Genomic DNA, 17865 nt, shown 5'->3' with positions numbered 1-17865 from the left:
CCATACACCCAACCCTACATCACAGCACCGTAATCCTCCCTTCCCTTACTGCAATTTGTCATCCCTCCCTCCCTGCATCGACTTAAGAGGACACGTGACTCGAAGAACAATAGGAGATACAGTAACTGACCCTCCAAAGCGGGTTTCAGGTGACACCTTACACCAGTTGCTGAAGGAGAGGACTGTGTTCTGTTCTGTCTGTGTCTGTGCGCGTAACACCCCCAGTTCATGGATCTTTATCGGAGGGCACTACTCCAGAGCCACTACAGTACTACTGACCAAGAGGTGATACTGTTTGTGTGTACCAGGCTAAAATAGCTATTTTATGAAGGTGCTATCTGCTGTACTCATCTCCCCTCATGCATACATAGAACAGAGGTTTGAACCCAGCCTGTGGAGCGTGAAACACAAAAACAGACACTCATATCCGCCAGACGAGAACCTCCACCTCTCACCATCCATCTTTCTACTGCTCTCCATCTGTCACTCTCCTTCCATTTTCCTCTGACATCTCCTTCAAGGGGGGCACGTTTTGGTTTTTGCCCTAGCACTACACAGCTGATTCAAATAATCAACTCATCATTATTTTGATTATTTGAATCAGCTGTGCAATACTAGGGGGGGAAAAACATGCATCCCTTAGAGTCCCCAGGACCAAGTTTGGGAAAATATCAACGTTACCTGAGTGTTGTTAAACCAGGGTTGCAGCATGGTTTTGGGTCATGCTCTGGCTTGAGCCATTACCCAGGATAACTAAAATAACTTGGGATTTTCTTTCGGTCCTTTGATTTCATCGAATCCATGATGTGCATATTGTACATTTACTGAAGCCATTCACTTACCACACGCACATTTAGGAACCCTCCCCAAAACAGAGTTCTATATAGCAACAAACATGTTATTGAGCCTCCAAACAGCCCCAAAGACTATTTCAACATTCATAGTGTTAAAAGTACCTTAGATAGTATTTGGCACTTGCTCAAGGCTGTGGGTGTATAATGTAAAGCTTCTGAAAAGAACCCAACTTTTCAGCCCTTCTCATCCACCCCCACATACTAGAACCTCCGCAGTAACCCCCCGTGTATAAGCGAAGGGTGCGGTGATGAGAAAGGGGGGTGAAGTTAGTGTGTCAGCATCCCCCTACAGCACATCCCAGCCAGTGGCAGAGAGAGAGCAGAGCAGGGCACTAATACAGAGGCAGGGGAGAGGGATAAGACACGGATCAGTGGTTGTAGGAGGGTGTGTGTCAGTATTTTGTACGTGTGAGAGGGTATTGTGTGTGTGTGCTTGTGCCACAGTTGAACCATGACGGGGGGTGCCAGCAAAACGGTGGGACATCACAGCCAGAGGTAATTAACCATCTAAATTGAGTTAATACCACCTATTCCTCTCTACCTTCCTAGCTCACTTTCTCTCGCTCTCGCTCTCTCCCTCTTCATCTCTATAACTTGCACATTTCCCTGGATTGCTCACATACAAAGATAAACATGGAAAACACAGATGTACCAACTACAAAAATGATATCATCCTCATTTGAGCAGTCTGGAATAGAACATTATCGCCCCAGCCCCCACAAACACACCAAGCATCACACACATACAATTAAACCCAGTGTGTCTGTGTAGATCTATAGGTGTCTGTCTGATGGTACCAGTACAGCAGTAGCTACCAGGGACTGACAGGCCAGAACCGGAGGGAGGGATTACCACCACCCCCAGATAATCTCTAGTCCTAATCCCCGATTGTCTGCCGCTCACTGGGTCACAGCAAAACATCTCTAGAGCAGTGTTTGTGTGTGTGTGTGTGTGTGTGTGTGTGTGTGTGTGTGTGTGTGTGTGTGTGTGTGTGTGTGTTACTTGTTCCATAGTCATGCTCCAGACTCTTACACCAGCCCCCAAATTTAAAATCAGACGTGTTTACAAAAACAACCACCCACCCACACTCATACACTGAGGCTTATACTAGAAAACACAATAACACTAGATTGAGGATCTATAAATCAATGCCAACAAAAGGAACACAAAGGGTAGAGGCACCAAATGTAATCCCCAGGCTATTTTAAAGTTCAGACGCACCGGTAGGATTGTCAAACGTTTGCCTGCCGAGAGTATTTTGCACCTCTGAACAGTGTCAGCAGTCAATCTCTTTTGTGTTCACACAGCAAAGACCTTGGAAATCATCAGCCATTCAACCTTGTTAAAATACTCCAAACCAGAAAGTGGAAGTAGCGTTGTTTGGCAATGCATATCCGCGCTATGTTGCTATTTTGTAGAAAGCCCTTGTTGATACTAGCGAGATGGCCACAGCTAGGTAACTACCTAGAAAGATGACGAAGAAACAATTTAATTCACTCTCCACAATCCCATACTGCCAGTGCCAGTCCATAGCCAAATGAATAGCCAAATGGTCCCGTGTGGCTCAGTTGGTAGAGCATGGCGCATGCAACGCCAGGGTTGTTTGTTTGATTCCCATGGGAGACCAATACAAAAATGTTTCCACTCACTACTGTAAGTTTCTCTGGATAAGAGCGTCTTCTAAATGACAAATGGAAATGTTTAGCTAGCTAGCTATTGTTAGCATACTCGCTATTTAGCACAAAATAGCTAGCTAAGGACACTGGGTTGTGCCATGATGGAGATCTTTGTAGGCTATACTCGGCCTTGTCTCAGGATGGTAAATTGGTGGTTGAAGATATCCCTCTAGTGGTGTGGGGGTCTGTGCTTTGGCAAAGTGGGTGGGGTTATATCCTGCCTGTTTGGCCCTGTCCAGGGGTATCGTCGGACGGGGACAGTGTCTCCCGACCCCTCCTGTCTCAGCCTCCAGTATTTATGCTGCAATAGTTTATATGTCGGGGGGCTAGGGTCAGTCTGTTATATCTGGAGTATTTCTCCTGTCTTATCCGGTGTCCTGTGTGAATTTAAGTATGCTCTCTCTAATTCTCTCTCTCTTTTTCTCTCTTTCTTTCTCTCCTTCTTTCTTTCTTCCTTTCTCTCTCTCTCTCAGAGGACCTGAGCCCTAGGACCATGCCTCAGGACTACCTGGCCTGATGACTCCTTGCTGTCCCCAGTCCACCTGGTCGTGCTGCTGCTCCAGTTTCAATTGTTCTGCCTGCGGCTATGGAACCCTGACCTGTTCACCGGACATGCTACCTGTCCCAGACATGCTGTTTTCAACTCTCTAGAGACAGCAGGAGTGGTAGAGATACTCTGAATGATCGGCTATGAAAAGCCAACTGACATTTACTCTTGAGGTGCTGACCTGTTGCACCCTCTACAACCACTGTGATTATCATTATTTGACCCTGCTGGTCATCTATGAATATTTGAACATCTTGGCCATGTTCTGTTATAATCTCCACCCGGCACAGCCAGAAGAGGACTGGCCACCCCTCATAGCCTGGTTCCTCTCTAGGTTTCTTCCTAGGTTCTGGCCTTTCTAGGGAGTTTTTCCTTGCCACTGTGCTTCTACACCTGCATTGCTTGCTGTTTGGGGTTTTAGGCTGGGTTTCTGTACATCACTTTGTGACATCAGCTGATGTAAGAAGGGCTTTATAAATACATTTGATTTGACTGCACTAACTCAGCAGCTAACACAGGCAGCTGTTTCATGGAAACTAGCTAATCCATTGTGATTTAATTATAATGTCAATACTAGCTACAGTGGTTAGCTAGCTTGGTGGAAGTATTTTGTGTCGTGTGCATTGCATCTATGCACTTAGCTAGCTACCATCCCATAGCCTTCATTGTATATGAAGTGTGACTGGCTCATCAAGGGATGAACAAAGAAAATGCTCTCGTTTCTTTTTTTGTTGGCTCCTCCACATGGGGGCTTGTGCTCTCTGATTGGATAAAAGTCAAGTTGTTGGCCACTGACGAGTATTGTGATTCTACCAGTAGAATCGGTATGTTTGTCGCTACCGGGTTGGCATGCAGCAGGTACCGCTTTTGTTCTAGGAAGAGAAGGAACGGCCTCCCACTGTGATAAGGGGCGACACCTTCTCTGAACAGGGCCATGAAAATTAACAATGCATTATCCCCCATTAACAATGCATTATCTCCAATCCCTCCAGGACACCTACAACACCCAATGTCACAGGAGGGCCAAAAAGATAATCAAGGACAGCAACCACCCGAGCCACGGCCTGCTCACCCCGCTACCATCCAGAAGGCGAGGTCAGTACAGGTGCATCAAAGCTGGGACCGAGAGACTGAAAAACAGCTTCTATCTCAAGGCCATCAGACTGTTAAATAGCCATCACTAGCCAGCTACAATTTGTTTACTCAATCCTGTACCTTAGAGGCTGCTGCCCTATATACATAGACATGGAATCACTGGTCACTTTAATATTGTTTACATACTGCTTTACTCATTTCATATGTATATACCGTATTCTATTCTACTGTATTTTAGTCAATGCCACTCTGACATTGCTCGTCCTAATATCTATATATTTCTTAATTCCATTCTTTTACCTTTAGATTTGTGTGTATTGTTGTGACTTGTTAGATACTACTGCACTGTTGGAGCTAGGAACACAAGCATTTCGCTACACCCGCAATAACATCTGCTAAATATATGTGACCAATCAAATGTGATTACATTTGTTAAGTACCTATCGGCAGTCTATCGATAGTGAGACTTTTGTGGGTTACATGCTTTAGTGGTTAGGTTGAAGATGATTAAATTTAATTAAATTGCATTCCTTTCAATTCAAATAACTTTACTGACCTAATAGGTCGTTAGAAGTAATAAGTCAGTAATAAATTGCCAAGCAAAGTAGTCTTTCATTGCCACCCAGCACATCACTCCTGAATCTGTCCACATTCTGTAGGCCCTATAGAGTTTATACCCTGCATCTCTCCACAGTAAATCCTAATTTAACGAGTCATGATGTAGTGTAACCCAATCTCTTGCTGATCTGGCCTGTCTCTGGCCTGGTCTATCGGGGCGACACCTCCTCTGAAGAGGGCCATGAAAAGCTCCATTAACCATCCATTAGCTCATTATCTCCAATCCCCACTGCCTATACTATCCTCCACCATAGCACCCACCGTCGGGTGTTTATCCCATCACCATGGTTATCGTCGCGGGAGCTAGCCCACGGTGTCTTGTCTGAGATCTAGACCGGAGCTAGAGACATAGGGAGCTGTTATGATTAGATTCTAGAATGGGGGGGGAGAGAGAGAGAGAGAGAGAGAGAGAAAGACATGCTAAGGCTACACACAAGATACACAGTGAACCTTTGAAGCTAGTTTACTTATGTGGAGGCGATGATGTCTGTCTAAGATTCATATTATCCTCACCAGGATAGGATTTAACATGGATTATGTGTGTGTGAGGGAGACAGAGTCAGAATTGGAGCGAGAAATGGAAAGATGGAGACTAGTGATAGAGGCAGTGAGTGTGTGTGTTTTTGGTTTTCCTATCTTTGTCCGTACTCACAAGGATGGTAAAATTAAAATTAGCAGGACATTTCGCCTGTCTCCACAGGAAAAAGGCTATTTTAGGCTTAGGGGTTAGAATGATGGTTAGGTTTAGGAGTTAAGATAAGGGTTAAGCTAACTGGACTGTTTAGCTACTGGACTCTTAAGCTAGGACAGATTTAAATATGTTCTGGGATTCATCTGATAATATTGAGGAGTTTCCACATCAGTCACTGGGTTCGTTAATAAGTGCATCGACAACGTTGTCCCCAGAGTGACCATACATACAGTGCATATCCCAACCAGAAGCCATGGATTACAGGCAACATCCGCACTGAGCTAAAGGCTAGAGCTGACGCTTTCAAGGAGCGGGAACCTAATCCGGACGCTTATAAGAAATCCCGCTAAGACCTTCAACGAGCCATCAAACAGGCAATACAGGACTAAGATCAAATCCTACTACGCCGGCTCTGATGTTCGTCAGATGTGGCAGGGCTTGCAAACTATCACGGATTACAAAAAGGTAAACACAGCCGCGAGATGCCCAGTGACACGAGCCTACCAGATGAGCTAAATGCCTTTTATGCTCGGGCTGAGGCAAGAAACACTGAACCATGCATGAGAGCACCAGCTATTCCGGACGACTGTGTGATCTCGCTCTCCTTGGCCGATGTGAGAAACATTCACAAGGCCCCGGGGCCAGATGGATTACCAAGATGTGTACTTATGCGCTGATCAGCTGGCAAGTGTCTTCACTGACATTTTTAACCTCTCCCTGACCCTGTCTGTAATACCTACAGGTTTCAAGCAGACCCTGTGCCCAAGAATGCCAAGGTAACCTGTCTAAATGACTATTGCCACGTAGTACTCACATCTGTAAACATGAAATACTTAGAAAGGCTGGTCATGGCTCACATCAACACCATCATCCCAGACACCCTGGACCCACTCCAATTCGCATACCGCCCCAACAGATCCACAGAAAATGCAATCTCCATTGCACTCCACACTGCCCTCTCCCACCTGGATAAGAGGGACACCTATGTGAGAACGTTGTGCATTGACTACAGCTTAGTGTTCAACACCATAGTGCCCTCCAAGCTCATCACTAAGCTCAGGACCTGGGGACTGAACACCTCCCACCTCTACAACTGGATCCTAGACTTCCTGACGGACCGTCTCATGGTAAGTGGTACCGATGCACCAAGTCTGGAACCAACAGGACCCTGAACAGCTTCTACCCCCAAGCCATAAGACTGCTAAATAGTTAACCAAATAGCTGCCTGGACTATCTGCGTTGACCCCTCTTTGACTCATCACATACACTGCTGCTACTGTTTATTATCTATCCTGTTGCCTAGTCACTTTAGCCCTACCTATTTGTACATATCTACCTCAATTACATCGTACCCCTGCACATCAACTCAGTACTGGTACTCCGTGTATATACAGTGAGGGGAAAAAAGTATTTGATCCCCTGCTGATTTTGTACGTTTGCCCATTTACAAAGAAATGATCAGTCTATAATTTGAATGGTAGGTTTATTTGAACAGTGAGAGACAGAATAACAACAACAAAAAATCCAGAAAAACGCATGTCAAAAATGTTATAAAATGATTTGCATTTTAAATGAGGGAAATAAGTATTTGACCCCTCTGCAAAACATGACTTAGTACTTGGTGGCAAAACCCTTGTTGGCAATCACAGAGGTCAGACGTTTCTTGTAGTTGGCCACCAGGTTTGCACACATCTCAGGAGGGATTTTTCCCACTCCTCTTTGCAGATCTTCTCCAAGTCATTAAGGTTTCGAGGCTGACGTTCGGCAACTCGAACCTTCAGCTCCCTCCACAGATTTTCTATGGGATTAAGGTCTGGAGACTGGCTAGGCCACTCCAGGACCTTAATGTGCTTGTTCTTGAGCCACTCCTTTGTTGCCTTAGCCGTGTGTTTTGGGTCATTGTCATGCTGGAATACCCATCCACGACCCATTTTCAATGCCCTGGCTGAGGGAAGGAGGTTCTCACCCAAGATTTGACGGTACATGGCCCCGTCCATCGTCCCTTTGATGCGGTGAAGTTGTCCTGTCCCCTTAGCAGAAAAACACCCCCAAAGCATAATGTTTCCACCTCCATGTTTGACGGTGGAGATGGTGTTCTTGGGGTCATCCGGCAGCATTCCTCCTCCTCCAAACACGGCGAGTTGAGTTGATGCCAAAGAGCTCCATTTTGGTCTCATCTGACCACAACACTTTCACCAGTTGTCCTCTGAATCATTCAGATGTTCATTGGCAAACTTCAGATAGGCATGTATATGTATTCTTGAGCAGGGGGACCTTGCGGGCGCTGCAGGATTTCAGTCCTTCACGGCGTAGTGTGTTACCAATTGTTTTCTTGGTGACTATGGTCCCAGCTGCCTTGAGATCATTGACAAGATCCTCCCGTGTAGTTCTGGGCTGATTCCTCACCGTTCTCATGATCATTGCAACCCCACGAGGTGAGATCTTGCATGGAGCCCCAGGCCGAGGGATATTGACAGTTCTTTTGTGTTTCTTCCATTTGCGATTAATCGCACCAAATGTTCTCACCTTCTCACCAAGCTGCTTGGCGATGGTCTTGTAGCCCATTCCAGCCTTGTGTTGGACTACAATCTTGTCCCTGACATCATTGGAGAGCTCTTTGGTCTTGGCCATGGTGGAGAGTTTGGAATCTGATTGATTGATTGCTTCTGTGGACAGGTGTCTTTTTTACAGGTAACAAGCTGTGGTTAGGAGCACTCCCTTTAAGAGTGTGCTCCTAATCTCAGCTTGTTACCTGTATGAAAGACACCTGGGAGCCAGACATCTTTCTGATTGAGAGGGGGTCAAATACTTATTTCCCTCATTAAAATGCAACTCAATTTATAAAATTTTTGACATGGGTTTTTCTGGATATTTTTGTTATTCTGTCTCTCACTGTTCAAATAAACCTACCATTAAAAGTATAGACTGATCCTTTCTTTATCAGTGGGCAAACGTACAAAATCAGTAGGGGATCAAATACTTTTTCCCCCACTGTAGCCATGGTATGGTTTCTCATTGTGTATTTATTCCTTGTGTTATTATCTTTCTATTATTTTTATATTTTTATCTCTGCATTGCTGGGTAGGGCCTGTAAGTAAGCATTTCACTGTTAGTCTACACCTGTTGTTTATGAAGCATGTGACACATAACATTTGATTTGGTGTAAAGGTTAGATTTAGGTTTAGGGTAAATAGGATTTTGAAGGGGAATCAAGTGTTTGGTCACCACAAATAGTATAGTAAAACAAACGTGTGTGAGTGAGAGTGAGAGAAATAGGCGCAGAGAAAGAGGAACAGAGAGAGGGGGAGAGAAGATTTGTGAGTGTGTCAGCTGTGGGTTTTGACAGTTCTCTGCTGTGGGTTTTGACAGTTCTCTGCTGTGGTTTATGACAGTTCTCTGCTGTGGTTTATGACAGTTCTCTGCTGTGGTTTAGGACAGTTCTCTGCTGTGGTTTAGGACAGTTCTCTGCTGTGGTTTTTGACAGTTCTCTGCTGTGGTTTATGACAGTTCTCTGCTGTGGTTTATGACAGTTCTCTGCTGTGGTTTTTGACAGTTCTCTGCTGTGGTTTATGACAGTTCTCTGCTGTGGTTTTTGACAGTTCTCTGCTGTGGTTTATGACAGTTCTCTGCTGTGGTTTATGACAGTTCTCTGCTGTGGTTTTTGACAGTTCTCAGGTGTGGTTTTTGACAGTTCTCAGGTGTGGTTTTTAACAGTTCTCAGGTGTGGTCCGTACACATACAGGACAGACTCTCCCTCCAACACCCCATCCCTGGCTGCATTCCTGGGAGTGTGTGTGTGTGTGTGTGTGTGTGTGTGTGTGTGTGTGTGTGTGTGTGTGTGTGTGTGTGTGTGTGTGTGTGTGTGTGTGTACGTGCGCGTGTGTCTGACAGGACATCCCTGGGAGGGGACAGAGAAATAAATGGAAGTAGGTACAAGAGTGGATCCTGGCAGTCAGATCCTGGCAGGGAAAGAACAGTGGTGGGGCTGATCTGGTCTGGGACTGAGAGTCGTAAACATAGGATCACACACACTGGGAGGGAGGTGGCTCTTTAGGAACCAGGGAACCGGATCTCTGACATCACAGCACATCACCTGTGGCGGTCGGTATCGTTTAAGATGAGGGAGTACGCAAATGTATTTTATGAGTATGGCCTTATTTCTGTTACAGCATATTGGATGACTGTCATTCACATTCCAATCACCCAGCTCAATGTAACATAGGCTACTACATGATACTTGAATTTCCCTATACCCATCACCTAGCCTATGAATGAAAGTTTACAACGTAGGTGCATAGATAGGTTGAGAGAATTTTTTGTAATCAAGGTGACAGTAACACATTCAATACCACCTTGCACACTCTTGCCTGCATCTATAGCTGGTCTAGGGTGTACTCATTAGTCCAACAGTGCAAACAAGGGTTTCTATTGGAGAAATGCAGGTATGTTTATACCTGTTTCGTTCCGTTTACTACGGTTTAAGAAATGGTTTTCAACAGAATTGGCTGAATTTATACACACCTGATCGCACGCAAACACACAGTTTACTTTCATAGCAGCCACGTGATCACTTTGCCCCTTGTAATTCCTTCTCGCATCTACACGCTCTCCTCCTCTCTCACCATTTCCCTTCGCTTGTGGACTTCAGTTAACAACACATCCGCTGCCTGTGACAAGGTAAACGACCTTTCCAAGCCAAACCTTCATATTATAACCGCTAACCGCTACACACAGCCTACATCATTGTCACCATATTATCTGAAGTCATAGTAAACATAGCTAATAGAACTAACGCATTAGTAAACCCGCTACAATCATGCAGTAGTGTACAGTCAGCAGAGCAAGCACTTTAGCAGTTACACCGGCGTCCCCGGTGGTAATAAATGAATAAAACCAAAAGCTTACCTTGACTTGGAAGAGCTCCAATTTTGGATAGCCATAGCCAGCTAGCTAACATTGCTTCCCTCTCTGTTTGAGCTGGGTGTTTGAGTAGGCCAAACATCGCTAGCTCTCCCTCTCTCTCATGCTTCTCCTTCATTTTTGAAGAAATGTATTTGTTAAAAACTGTTCAATATTGACTTTCTCTCTCTTTGAGTCAACTACACACCACATTTTATTCACTGCAGTGCTAGCTAGCTGTAGCTTATGCTTTCTGTACTATTGCTACCCGACAGAGTGCTGCTGAGGCCACTGTAGACCATTGCAAAACGTGGTGTTTTAATCAATAATTTGGTGAAGTGAATATATTTTGTATAGATTTAAAATCAACATTTTTATTTATATGTTTCACTATATATTAAAAAAAAATGAAATTCACTATGGTCCTGCCCTTCCTCCTCTGAGGAGCCTCCACTTATACACACACACACACACACTGAGGGAGAGTCTGGCAATATGATGTAGTTACAGAATGTGTATGGATGCCTTGAAACAATGCCAGAAATGCCCTCCTCTGCTGTTTAGAATAGAATGGGAGGCTGCAGTGCAGTCTCGTTTCTTGCCCATTCCTCAGAACAGGCCAATAAAACCACTAGAACTGACTATTACAATCTGAAACATAAATAACCAAGGAGAAAAATGCTACCATCAGATACATAACATCACCAAAACATTCAGGCAACATTCGTCACTAGCTGAAGCGGATGACTTTCTTACATTTCTGTATGGTTCCCATTTCCTCAAAAACCTCCCCTGGGAATCATTATGAAATCAATCAGGCTATTTCTAGAGACAGCCTAAAAAGGGCTCCTCTGGTCTGGGTGAGTTGAGCTCTGAGGTCCTGAAGGCAGAATGGTAATGTTGCTGAAGTGTCCTCCTCTACTTTCGGCTATCTGATTCGACCCATAGGACCTTTTAAGGCTAAACACTTTTAGGACCCTCATAACATCAAAGAGTAAGGAAGATCTCCTTCTGTGTACACACACTCATTCACACAGTTAAACACATTTCGAAGGCAACTACTTAAGGCTAATTTGAGAGAAACTATATATTTTATCCAAATATAGTCCTCTCCTTCATCCCAGTGCAACTTCACAATGTTGATATACCCAGCAATGTTGACGTTACCCGTTGATATTATATCTATAAACAACAGAGTGAGTGACCAAACCTAACAGACCAGTTTGGGTGAAGATACTAGCCTACTGTTCCAATGTTCACTCAATTCAACTGTAAGCACTTTGTGTGGCCCAGTGCTTGTCTGTGTGTGTTTGCAGTGAGTGGACAGAGCAGTAGGGTCAATAGCTGTGTGTGTGTGTAAGGGAAAAATCTTCACAAGTTACATATCAGGATATTATTTATGACAATATATAGTATCGTTTTGACAATATAGCAATATTATTTTTGCACTAGTTGGCTATACCTGCAACAAAACTCAGTATTTTTCCTTCATTTGTGTAGCTTTTCTCCATCCTCTTTTTAAATAGGGAGCCAATTTGTTTTCAGCACTTTTATTTACATGACTGATCAAAGCCATGAGTAAACATGGTGAGAAATATGTTTGGAATATTGAATGGCAATACACATAGAATCGCAATGCATATTGTGTCGGCACCTAAGTATCATGATAATATCGTATTGTGAGGTCCCTGGCAATTCTCAGCCCTGGTGTGTGTGTGTGTTAACTGTGAGTAATGTTATCAGTGTGTGAACCCAGTCAGACAGTAGTAGAGCAATTGTCACCTCTAGTTATAGCTAGCAGTCCTCTGGCCCCCCTGCTGTGGCAGTCGCCCAGGGCCACGGATCAATCTCAGTCAGAGTGGAACTCAATGCCAGGGAAATGGGGGCAGCGGGTTAAAAGGGCACCTACATCAGATTCAGGCCACATAATGTGGTATTGCATACCAGCATCAGTCTGTACACAGGTCCTAACATGTAGGAACCGTGTAGACGGAATCTTTTGGTTTTAGGCAGATATGAAACTGCGCTTGGGACTTTTCCTAAGTTTAGTAAGAACAACTGTGTGAGTGTGTATACTTGTGATACCTGACAGTGCTATCCTGTAGTGACTCGTTCTCTAGGTACAATATTACAGCCGATTCATGATGTCATCACAGGTAAAGGTGCAACCACAATCAAGGGATTTCCCATGCAAAATAACAAAGCACACTATGGAATTGATACTTCCTCCACCAGTCATCAGTGTAGCCTGTCACCTATAGGTAGCCTTATCCCTTCCCCAGACTTGGTTATAGTGGTGCTGTACATATAAAGAAACACTGCTTCTGACTGATTGACTGACAACAGATGAGTAGCTAAAGGCCTGTTTGTTGCCTCTGGTGTGTGTCTGTGGGGATAAGGATGATGGAATGTTGCCAACTGTAATTTAGTATCAGAAATTCAGAATGTGTACGATGGACTGGAAGTCCCCACCTACTGCTTCCAAACCCATGCACTCTTTAGGCCTAATACAATTATTTATTTTCCAATCCAGTTTCTCTATTCTACAGTGATGTGTATCACATAAAGTAGAGTTACTGTCTAATTATGTGTGCAGTCCTAAAAACATGCAGACAGGGTAGTCACACAGATTGGGAATTACTGTCAAACTCATTGACACACCTTATTAGGCTATAACCTACTGAAATGGCTGACAGGTCAATGGTGAATTGCTGTAGTGCTCAGTCATGCATGGCCCAACCAATCTAGAGTACAAAATAATGAAGTTCATAGTGTGACTGTTGGTTGACACAATGCAAACTTTATTGTCCAGTACATTGGCGAAATTGCCACGGGGGATGGGGTGACACATCCGCCCAATAATTTCTGGGAGGAGTTGGGGGCCCATTGGAGGTTGGCCCCTCAGATAGCATATGAACACATCATAAGAAATGGCAGAATGTGTAGAATTGTAGGAAATTAGCTTTAAAGGAGAAATGTTACAACCAAATCTCTATTTTGATGTAAATGGCATGTTGTAGAAGGGTCCAAACAACTTTGTGATTTCACATGTTTTAGAGAAACTGAAAAAACATTAACAGAATCTCCAAAAACAGTTTTCATTCTTTATCCGTAATGTTATATTCCCTTTTACGCGACTCGAGCGGTTCCATTTACCATGCAGCCTGCTGCTACAGGTAACTGCCAAAATAAACGAAACACCAACACACTGTATAATGCCTTAATAGGGAGTTGAGCCACCACGAGCCGTCAGAACAACTTCAATGCGTGTTGGCATAGATTCTAGAAGTGTGGAAGCACCCCATGCTTTCAATATTCTTTGTATTAAAGGTTGACACAGGAGTGAATATTAATTCCTGTCGTGTCTTGTCCTGTCAATTATTTTACCCATACTGTCCTGATCCCACAACCGTTCTATAAGCCCGGAGCTTTCCTGTCCCATCGCAATAAAAATAACTCTGTCCTGTCCCATGCTCATTTATATGTCCAGATCTCTGAAATAACTCATTCCTAGCTGCATGTGTTTTAATTACAAACAATAGCTGAATATGAAACCCCACTTCAAGTCTCAGAGCGAGTGACGTCACTGATTGAAACGCTATTAGCGCGCACCAACGCTAACTAACTAGCCATTTCACATCGGTTACATCTGTCTGTCCCCGCTCTGCAACAGCATCACATTAGTGGAAACGAATACTGTTCTCAGGGCAAGCCTTGTTGTAGCTAGATATGTTCGAGCCGCATTAGGGACAATTTTAGCTAACTCTATTCCTAACCTTAACCTAATTGTCCTAACCTGCCACGTCAATTCTCCTAACCTGCTACGAAAAGTAACTTCTGCTAGTCAAAGATTGACGTTGAGATCAGTCTTGGTTTCCACTAATGCGATACAGCCACTCGCGTGTGAGTAGCCATAGCAACTGCTTTGTGGCTGCTGCTCAGCGCTTAGGAGACAGTTACCTGTACACAGCTGATAACCACATTACGAGATTTGGGGAATGAAGGCAGTGGGAGCACTGTTCCCGTGTCAACCTCTACTTTTTATCCCTCATTTACTCAAGTGTTTCCTTTATTTTGGCAGTTATCTGTAAAATAGAGAGAGGTATTGCTCGAGTCGCAACAAAATTGAATATAACGCTGCAGAAGTTTGGAATTACACAATTTCATGTGTACAACATCTAAAGACCTACATCACTATACTGAGAGCTTTGCTGTTTCTAAAAGGATGTTTTTGGAGCCTTTGTTCATGCTTTTTTTCGGGGACCCCATACTACTGTACACAACGAGGATGATGAAGTGATTTGCTGTTTAGTGTAAGTTTCTCTGAAACGTGAAATCATAATAAAGTTGTCTCGACCCTTCAATAACTTGTTTTTTATGTATTTTTTTTAACCTTTATTTAACTAGGCATATAACATGCCATTTACAGATTTTTTTTTTTAGATTTGGTTGTAAAAAAATAAGATTTAAATACATTGAATGACCTGGTATGATGGTGCATTGATCAGTTATACAGTTTAAAGAGTTATTTTTGTGGTTTTACCCGAAGTCAACCTTTAAAGTAACTATCCAGTTTTTCCAGATTCTATGAAATATGAACTATAATTCATTATAATATGAGTGAAATAGTTTTATTTCCAAAAAAGGGTCATTAAGTATATTAAAAGGCAGCTTTTCTTTGTTGGAATGGTGTGGGCATACCCCAACATTAGAACGGTGTGGGTGTATACAGGTCATAAAAAATATTAATGCGAGTAGACCACTGATTGGCCAGCTCCCTCTTTGAGGAAATAGCAAGCATTTTTTAAACAGTCTGTTTAAGATACAAGTTTGAGGTGGGGTTTTTAAAGTGTTTTCTCCAATTTATCCTTTGGCCACAAATACGAGTATAGGATGATTCAACAACATTATTTGGGTATGAGTTAACATAACTTTTAAACGTGAGATTTTCCCTGGAAAGTTACTTTAATACAACAAAATGTTCTCTCAACCTCGTGGCAAAATGTGTAAAGTAGCAGGAAATGAGCCTTAAAACAGCAAAAAGTTCTCGAATCCTCATTGAAAAATATGAAATATAGTATGAGATGAGCTATAAAACAGCACATTTTTTCTCTGCCCCATTACAAACTGTGTAGAGTTGCAGGAAAATAGCTTTAAAACGGCTAAATGTTCTTTCAGACTCATGACAAAATGTTAAGAATAGCATTATAAAACTACAAATGTTCTATCTGCCCCATGTGTTAAAAAGCAGGAAGTTAGTTATTTGCCAAAAAAGAAGAAAGAGAATGCCTAACATATATATTTTTTGTGACATTGCACTTATACCTTATACTGTGTTTTCTAAATACCCCTCCATATAAAAAAGTTTTCAAAAAAATAAAGCTCCCCTGACCTCCATCTACTGTTCATCCTCCCCAATATCTACACCATAATTTTGCCCTAGGTCCTGCATAGGCTGCGGTCAGTGTGAAACCGAAAACAAGATTGTATGGTTCTGGGAAATAATATGGGGATTTCCACGACATCTTTTGGACACAAGTACACAGCGTGATATTCAGCTATTGTTTGTAATTAACATACAGCCAGAGGTAGCCTATTGTTGGAACGGTATGCCCAAGCTATCTATAATGCCCCATTATGTCGTTGCCTCTACGCACCATACTGAACATCTGGCCCAAAGCGTATTCTACGCATCTAGAAGGGAAAGCTCAGTCGTGCGCCAGGCACAGCATGTCCATTGTCTGTCTATAAAATTCTCAATCATGTTCATTTTTGTGGAATGGAATGGAAACATATTGTTAATTCAAACAAACTCCACACAGCAAGTTATCTTCGCTTATACAGAATACAACACCATTCCTCTCAATACCTAATTTCCCAAATCCATGCACTTTGTCGGGAACCCTGGGCGCAGGAGCGGAAGAGATTCAGAAAAATTATACAGTGTTTTCTATTCTTACCTCCTTCCACTGTATCTGATAAGTCAAAGTTAGATGCTGTCCTAGGGAATTCTTTGAGTTTCCTGGCGCTGAGGTTAAAAAACCCGGAGTTCGCTCCTTCTTCCAACGCTCTTTCCAAGCCGCGGTTAGTTGGCACGTTATTGCCGCTAATGTTACTTTGTATAGAGGCAGATGCGAGCTGGGAATGTGGACGAGGGTCTGGTCCCAACGTCGCCATATTCGCCTCACCTTTATTGCAAATGAAATGCTCTACGACGATTGTATCCAGGCACAAACTAAGGGAGAGACTTCAACGGTGCGCGAATTTCCTCTTCGACTGCCTCCGCTCCCATGCGGCTGCGCAATTCACTGTACTACAATGAACTGTAGCCAGGCCAACGGCATACTGGTAGATTAGGATTTTGCGACCCCTGCTGACTATAGGCCTACATACAACTGACATAGTTTCCCTTCAAGACCTAGAGCTACTTGTATGACACAAATGTCTGTACCGTAGGCTACATCTGTAATATATGTAGTTCATATAAACTGAGTGACACAAAACAGATATTGAGAATGCAGTCACAGTGGCTATGGATTTTGAATGATTAATAAGCCTGCATAACAACTTCTAACTCAATTACAGAAAAACATTTATATCATACATTTCATATCACATCTTGAATGATAATTCCTAGAGTTCAATGGGTCTACAAATGAGTAGTCTAGCCTGTTGATAGAGAGTAATATTTACTGTTCATTTTGAATAGTTTGTTAACGTTTGTTTATTACCTATTTCACTTGGCTTTGGCAATGTAAACATATGTTTCCCATGCCAATAAAGCCCTTTGAATTGAATTGAGAGAGGGGGGGCTCACTACCAATGAGAATGCTGAGTCGACCGCTTGAATAACCTTGCATCAGCAGATATGCTGTTTGCTGATCACTGATCACACTATGGAGGCTGCACACACACATAGAGAGAGAGAGAGTGAAAGAGAGACAGGGAGACGAGAGGTAGAGAATGAGAGATGCCTTCAGATACATACAGTAACAGAAAGAAAAGAGTGAGTGAGGTGGAGTGTCAGACTATGATACATGTATCGTCTCTGGTGCCATCTGGAGCAGGTAAAAGCCTCTTGGATTCTATTTCAGATTAACCCAGCTCAACAAATAGCCTATAATTCTGCTATTCCCAATATCCATGACAGTATTACTATTTCTTTCAGCGCCTGAAAAGTCAGTCCATATCTTCATGTCACTTTTTTGTCACTTTCATCCCCTCACTTCATATTTTACTACTAGCAGAACATGTGTACAAGAAAAATAAAATTATACTTTTTTAGTATCATACTTCCCCAATCTGTTCAAGCTGCATTGTGTTGTGACACACAATTGTTAGGTTGGTTCAATAGGCTTAAGGCTGGTTTCTACAACATCTCCTTTATGCTGGACAAGACATTACTTCCCACTGAGGGGAACCTAACAGGAATAAAAAGCAGAAAAAAAAGTATTGTTGATCTCAACATTAATAAGCAAGACTACT

At 43.0% G+C, this 17865-nt stretch overlaps 1 protein-coding gene across 6 annotated transcripts in view; it reads right to left on the bottom strand.

Moving 5' to 3' along the window:
• LOC106582244 (leucine-rich repeat and calponin homology domain-containing protein 1) overlaps window positions 1-16698 on the bottom strand; it is a 102422-nt gene extending 85724 nt beyond the window's left edge. For 2 of the 6 annotated variants that reach the window (XM_014165114.2, XM_014165116.2), the window contains exon 1: window positions 16341-16698. In XM_014165114.2, coding sequence (XP_014020589.1) covers window positions 16341-16557 — 217 coding nt within the window. In that variant the 5' untranslated portion in view covers window positions 16558-16698. The remainder of the gene's footprint in view (window positions 1-16340) is intronic. The other 4 variants (XM_014165117.2, XM_014165119.2, XM_014165118.2 and 1 more) reach the window with 3 other exon arrangements.
• Window positions 16699-17865: the final 1167 nt, after the last annotated feature.

Source organism: Salmo salar, chromosome ssa21, assembly GCF_905237065.1.
Source record: "Salmo salar chromosome ssa21, Ssal_v3.1, whole genome shotgun sequence".
NCBI classification, from domain to species: domain Eukaryota; kingdom Metazoa; phylum Chordata; class Actinopteri; order Salmoniformes; family Salmonidae; genus Salmo; species Salmo salar.
This window is presented reverse-complemented; position numbering and strand designations above follow the sequence as displayed.